Source organism: Sprattus sprattus (assembly GCF_963457725.1).
Source record: "Sprattus sprattus genome assembly, chromosome: 14".
Lineage (NCBI taxonomy): Eukaryota > Metazoa > Chordata > Actinopteri > Clupeiformes > Clupeidae > Sprattus > Sprattus sprattus.
In genome coordinates, this window is record NC_137912.1 from 6,823,235 (window position 1) to 6,830,734 (window position 7,500).

At 42.3% G+C, this 7,500-nt stretch overlaps 1 protein-coding gene across 1 annotated transcript in view; it reads left to right on the forward strand.

Annotated features, from left to right (window-relative positions):
• The window catches only part of ppfia2 (PTPRF interacting protein alpha 2), a gene marked incomplete at its 5' end in the record, with an annotated part of 182,637 nt that overhangs the window by 149,607 nt on the left and 25,530 nt on the right, over positions 1-7,500 (forward strand). Inside the window, 5 exons of the mRNA XM_080851365.1 lie at positions 443-505; positions 847-941; positions 1,868-2,006; positions 3,430-3,647; positions 6,713-6,953. Of these exons, the coding sequence (XP_080707491.1) occupies positions 443-505; positions 847-941; positions 1,868-2,006; positions 3,430-3,647; positions 6,713-6,953 (756 nt within the window). The remainder of the gene's footprint in view (positions 1-442; positions 506-846; positions 942-1,867; positions 2,007-3,429; positions 3,648-6,712; positions 6,954-7,500) is intronic.

The following is a 7,500-nucleotide window of genomic DNA, read 5'->3' on the forward strand; positions in this document are numbered from 1 at the left end:
TGTATTCAATTAGCATGCAATATAGAGCACATGTACCATGTAACGACCAATATCTTAGAACATAAAACAAAGAAACATACCTTATTAAATCAGAATTCAGAAAACAAGGTGAGTTCAAGGCCTGGTGGGGTGACTGCTCTCTCCCTGCTCTCTCCCTTCGCTACAGAGGGCATTTACTTGCTCCTCATTTTGCTGTATTCAATAAACATTCAATATAGAGTACATGTAACGACCAATGTCTTAGAACAAAAAACAAAGAAACATACCTTATTAAATCAGAATTTGTAAAAACATGTGTGAGTTTGGATACATTATGTTCTGTAGATTTATTATATGAAGCCAATAAAGCATGAAGCCAAGAGCACATGTACAGGGGGGCCTCCTGGTTATGTTTTTATAAATGAGTTTTAATGGACTAACATGCTTTCCTCTCGCGTCTCAGAATGTTTTAATACAGGACTCCGAGGGTTACAGGAAACAGCTGGAAGACTCCATCCATGAAAAAGTAGGTTTGGCAAACACAGGCCTTTTGGTGTATGTGCGTGTGGTGTGTGTCTGTGTGTCTGTGTGTCTGTGTGTCTGTGTGTGTAAACACAGGCCTTTTGGTGTATGTGCGTGTGGTGTGTGTCTGTGTGTCTGTGTGTCTGTGTGTGTAAACACAGGCCTTTTGGTGGTTCACATTGTCTAATGTAGCATCATTTCATAAAGATGTGATTTGTATATGAGGTATTATTGATTTACTGCTGTTTCTGGTGGAGGGGCTTTACAAGATAAATGTGCTGAGTTCCGTGGACGGCACGGCTGGGAGTGCTGAGAGAGGTTTCTATAACGTCACTGTTTTTCCAGTCTCACCTGGCAGAGGAGATTGACAAACTGCGCATGGAGCTGGACCAGTTCAGACAGCGGGCCGGATCGCTCACGGACCACGGATCCCTGTCACGGTGAGAGAGAGAGAGAGAGAGAGAGAGAGTGAGAGAGAGAGAGAGTGAGAGAGATAGACAGACAGAGAGAGAGAGGGAAACAGAGATAGAGAGAGATAGACAGACAGACAGAGAGAGAGAGATAGACAGAGAGAGAGAGAGAGAGACACAGACAGATGAAGGGAAAGAGAGAGAGAGAGTGAGAGGGAAACAGAGAGAGAGAAACACAGAGAGAGAGGGAAACATGGTGAGACAGAGATAGAGAGAGAGAGAGGGATAGACAGACAGAGTGTAATTTATATATATATATTATAGAGTCTTATTATATATCCATCCCAAATGCTTTGGCAATACTCTCGAAAGTTATGTTTATGCCAATAAAGCTTCTTTTGAATTTGAATTTGAATTGAGTAACACAGAGATAGAGAGAGAGAGAGTAACATAAAGAGAGAGAGAGAGAGAGAGAGAGAGAGAGTAACAGAGAGAGAGAGAGAGAGAAACAGAGAGAGAGAGAGAATGGGGAAGGCAGGGAGGGCAGCCAATGATTACCTATCCCAGCAGTCCTTGTGGGAACATGTGTATGGTCTGTGTCATAAGTTAGGCATGAGTTGAGATAGGATGTTGCTGAAATCAGACCTGAACAGCTGCATTATTTAATTGTCCTATTTATCAGCTTAATCTTAATAGCGCTGAACCCCTTCTTCTTTGCATCCCATTGTTTTTATTGGCCTTGTTTGTAATCTTTCGCTCCCCATTTCTCTTACTTTGTCTTTCTCTCTATCTTGTTCTCTCTCTCTCTCTATCTCTCTCTCTATTTCTCCCTCTCCTTCTCGCTACATTTCTCTAACTATGTCTTTCTCTCTATCTTGTTCTCTCTCTCTCTCTCTCTCTCTCTCTCTCTCTCTTCCTCCCTCTCCTTCTCTCTCCATTTCTCTGTCTCCTTCCAGATCTCATCTGGACACGTCGACGGAGCTGCGCTTCTCGCTGGGCTCTCTAGCGGAGACTCAGTCGGACCACTACAGGTCAGCAAAGGTCATCCGCAGGCCGCGCAGGGGTCGTGTGGGGCTGCGCCGGGACGAACAGAAGGTGAGGTCCTGCCTGGAGAAACAGGTTGCTGCACTAGCATGTAAACTAGAGGTAGAAAAGATAGCTTGACATTATTCTTAAGAACACACAGTAACTTATTGGACATTATTGTTAAGAATTCATATTGAGTCTAGATAGATAGATAGGCAGATAGATAGATAGGTAGATAGATAGATAGATAGATAGATAGATAGATAGATAGATAGATAGGTAGATAGATAGATAGATAGATAGCTAGAGAGAGAGATAGATAGATAGATAGATAGATACATACATACATACATAGATAGAGAGTGTTATAATTTCCATTTAGTAATAAATAAAGAACAGACTACAGAAGAGGACACTATGGCGGTTTCATTCGTTGCATTTTTGTCAAACTTACGGAAATAGAGAACAATGTACAGTAATATACAATTTCTACATGACTGTATTTGGATAAAAGACCTTTAGGTGAAGGTGGGAGCACATAACCATTAGTGTGACATGTTTGTGACAGGGGAAGGTAGAGATCCTACACCTGGCGCTGTTACTGTCAGTAGAAACAGCCCTCCCTGTATGGACACTGTGCTGTGTGATGGCCAGTTGAAACAGCCCTCCCTGTATGGACACTGTGCTGTGTTATGGCCAGTCTTGTGCTGGGAGCTCATAAAGATGGCTTCAGTGGACTTAGTTGTTTTACTTTTGGCTATAAAATGTCGCCTGAAGTCTTCTTTTATGTTTTACCGCGCAGCTATATGTGTTTTCCCACAATCCCCCACTTTCTCCTCTTCTTTGCTAGATTGTCCTCCTTTCATCTCGTGTTTTTTGCTCTAGTCTTATCTCCTGTGGTTTCTTTCTTTACTTTTTCCGATCCTTTCTCACTTCCTGTCATTTGCTTTCCATTCTTGTCCTCTCATCCCCCCCCCCCCCCCCCCCCCTCTGCTCCGACTCCCTCCTTTCTTTTTCCCGCTCTTTCTCTATCTCGTCCTTGTATCTTAGGCTGAAACATTTGTAATCGATTGTAGCACTTGAGTTTATTATTGGATTTTGCTACAACTTCTGCCTTTTAATTTTCAGTTCCTGCTTTTACCACTTTCAAAAAAATCAACCATTGCCATCTAGTCAGTGTTTGGAGACTAAGTGCAATTACAGGGCACGATTTTGGCCTGAGTGCTACAACACTATTTTACTTTTTCACTTGTGGGTCAACAAACTGCCTGCCAAATGAATAGATGTGAATGTTTTTTTTTTTTTTTTTGTTCTCCCCTTCTCAATTCTTAGAAAACTGCTCATGTTGCGGTGGAACTGAAGTTGTTTTCTCTAAATGCTCTATTTCACTGCAAGGATGTATTATTTCACCCTAACTACAGGTAACGAATGAATACTAATTCCTTCTTTCTCCTCCACCTCTCTGTCCCTCTTCTCTTCTCTCCATCGCTAGGCGAAGTCTCTCGGTGAGCAAGAGTGGCGTTCCCAGCAGCTGGGCATCCTGGGCGGCCACCCGTTCGAGAGCGACACGGAGATGTCGGACATCGACGACGACGACCGCGAGACCCTCTTCAGCTCCATGGACCTGCTGTCGCCGGGCGGCCACTCGGACGCTCAGACCCTGGCCATGATGCTGCAGGAGCAGCTGGACGCCATCAACAAAGAGATCCGGTGAGTCAGCGAGACATTTGCATTTATCAGACGCTTTTATCCAAAGCGACTTACGAGGATGTATATGTTGGATGAAATGTATATGTGTTTCATTTAATTCATTAGGTTAGTAGAGTATTCCATAGTATAAACTTGAATTGAATGGATAACTGAGTTGGCCAGGTGTTCTGTCTGACCTGTTGGGAAATGTCTGACCTGTTGTGAAATGTTTGATCAGCTAAGAGAGGACCTCAAGGCTTGGGGTGAGGGGATCCTGTGTAAATATTCTTATCTATAAGTGAAGGACAGGTGGGCCAGGTGGCGACAGCCTAAGATGCCAAAGGAGGAGTCTGAAGAACTATAAGATGTGACTATGCACAGAGGAGTTTGAGTTTTGTTACTGATTGTAATGGTTGTAACATTGCTCCCGATATCGTTAATAAATCTGCAGTACCACTCCAGTTGTCTGTAAGTAATTTTGACCACATATACACATTTTTTTTTTTTTTTTTTTTTTACATTTACACTGATGACACACTGCACATCAGGAGCAAATAGGGGTTAAGTGTCTTGCTCAAGGACACTTCGACAGGGAATCGAACTAGCAACCCTCTGATTACTAATTGACTTCTCTAACCTGTACCACTGTCACCCCGGACTGAGACTGAGATAACGCTGAGGAGGTTCGTATTTCGGATGCCAGATCACATATCACACATATTACGCACACTCCTGGTTGTGATTGTACTGTGTGTGGCTGTGCTTAGTACTAGGTACTCTGAGAAGATGGTGAAAGTGTTTGGGTAGGTTGAGTCTGATCACATATACAACTGGACATTCTCACGTAGAAATTCCTCAGTTTTGTGTGTATCAGTCTGACTCTATAGCAGTGCTGTAAGGTGTGTCTGAGTTCAGTTGGAGCAGTTTCTGCTTACTTTGGCTTGTGATGCAATGCTGCAGTGTTTTGAGGACCGCAATGGATGAGAGAATTTCAGTATTTCATGGTGAATGCTGAGCATCTTTCCATGTTTAGACTGATTACAGTAGTCAACAACGAACAGCTGTCAACAACACGATCTCAAATATATTAAAAATAGACCCAGCTTGTGAGCTCTCTTATTGGTTGGTTGGAATGAGGACAATCTGAAGATGTGGACAGAATCATTCTTCCTGAGTGAGTCATCTCCGCCCCCAGTCCTGCCCCCCCCGAATCCAGATGGTGTTGGCTCTGGACCTCCCCCTTTAGACAGGCGGACAGACTCCCACTCTGAGGCACTCTGAGATTCTTTTGAATGAAAAGTGCGTTAAAAATAAAATGAATTATTATTATTTATTATTATTATTACTCCCACTGGTGGAAATACATCACACACGTTGAGCTGACATGGCTTTGGTGACGCGTGACAGTGGCGCCTGCAGCCAAACGCTTACAAAAGTTATCTGACACACGCTGATCCCAGCACGAGGCATGCATTGCCACTGTAATCAAATATTATGAACACATATTACAATAGGGAAAACTGCAGACAGAGGGGTGCGCAAAAAAATTCGGTACTACAAACTCCCTGTCCAAATGAAGGGAGTCATTTGACTTTATGATCAGCATCACTGATATTCTGGGTGGCTCTGTGATTTGGTGGCTCTGTGCATACCTCACAATTTTTTTTTCTGCAGGCGCCCCTGACACGTGACACAAGGGTCCTGTCTCGAATGTACGTACAATGCATCGCCCTTGTCATGGCCGTGAGTGACCAATGCCCATGTTTAGTTCTTCACAGAAAGGATTTTGACAGGAAAGAGGGTGATTAGATGAATGCTGAGGATCTGGAAAGAAGGAGAGTTTGGGTGTGTGAGCGGTTTATGTAAATGTTTTTAGTGATTCATTAGGAAAAGCGTTAGTTTCTGCAGTCAGTGTTTGTTTGTTCGCACTTGCATAAGCGGAAATTGAATGTCAGGGCATGTGTTGATGTTCTCTTTATATTCTGTAGGTGTTGTTCCCATAGCATGAATCATGCTTCTGTTTTTGGAAATGTCATAATCGTGACAGAGGCTGAGACGCAGTTGTTTTCTCAGCTGTATAATGAAGGCCATTAATACACAAGCATATATTTTTTAAAATGGGTGTGTAATCCATCTCTTTCCGTGTACTACAAGGGCTAAAGGATTGTCAGATTGTATAGTGTAGGAGTTAACAAATGTATGCTAGGGCTCTCGAGTTGACACTCAAGTACAGTTTCCACCACTGCCAAGGAGTGGAAAAGCTTTCTCTCAACCACACTCAACCATGTTTTCTCTTAAGCCTGCACTTAACACTTGGTTGTTGATATTGCTTAGCGTGATTGCGCACAGGTACAGTATGATGGATACATGCAGCTGTGCTGTTACTTTGAACTACTTTAATCAATGTAATATTAGTTTATGGTGTAATTAACAGTTTTTTAATTTTGTATTTTTATATTTCAATGCGGGTTTTATAATATAACATCATATAACTCATAATATCATATAACTCATATCATGCTATCTTTATGAAGAGTAATGTGTGTAAGTTTAAAGCATTTTCAGCTGCATTATTTTGCATTTGCTATATAAATAAAGTTTTTTATTATTATAATAAGTTCACAGCATCCTAAGTTTTTTAGCTGTCTGTTGCTGCCTCTACTGTCTCGTTGTCTTTGTGACAATGACAATAAAGTACTTTGAAAAAAATATATATAAGTGAAACGCCACTATTCTATTGTCTCTCCCTCAGGCTAATGTGTGTTTAAAGCACTTTGAGCAGCATTCTTTTGCATGATTGGTGGTATATAAATAAAGTTTTTTATTATTATTATTATTATAAGTGAAACGCAACCATTCTATTGTCTCTCCCTCAGGTTAATGTGTGTTTAAAGCACTTTGAGCCGCATTCTTTTGCATGATTGGTGGTATATAAATAAAGTTTATTATTATTATAAGTGAAACGCAACCAGTCCATTGTCTCTCCCTCAGGTTAATGTGTGTTTAAAGCACTTTGAGCCGCATTCTTTTGCATGAATGGTGCTATTTAAATAAAGTTTATTATTATTATCATGTCTCTCCCTCAGGCTGATCCAGGAGGAGAAGGAGTCCACAGAGCTGAGGGCGGAGGAGATCGAGCACCGCGTGGCCAGCGTGAGCCTGGAGGGTCTGAACCTGGCGCGGGGGCACCACATGGGCACCTCCATAACCGCCTCGGCCACCGCCTCGTCCCTGGCCAGCTCCTCCCCGCCCAGCGGCCACTCCACGCCCAAGCACACGGCGCGCTCCCCCAACAGAGACATGGAGCGCATGGGGGTCATGACACTGGTACGCACGGTTATGGGTGCTGGAGGAGGCTGAGCTATAGTTTGTTGGGTTTTGTCTTTATTTCTTTCTTCCTTTCTTTCTTTCTTCCTTTCCGTCTTTCTGTCTTTCTGTCTTTCTTTCTTTCTTTCTTTCGTTCTTTCTTTGTGATTTTCCCCTCACCATCTCCATTGCGGGGCAAAAGTACATTGGCACAATCATGTGTTCTTCACCCTCTTCACGTTGTGCATTCATTAAGGTTATGACACAGGAAACGCCACGCTGATCCAAAATGGCTGCAAGTAATTTCCTCAGTTTCTCCACCTGCTCCCCCACTAATCTATGTCAATGAGATGTAGTGATTGTAATGGATGGTGCCCTGGTAGCAGAGATAGCACACACACACACACACACAGACACACACACACACACACACTCCAGCACTGTTTGTGTAAAAAGAGGGGAAGAAAGGCCTATCCATGAACTGAGGGATATTTATGCATATTTATATTTATATTTTATATATTATATTTATATTTATATTTATATTTATATTTATATTTATATTTAT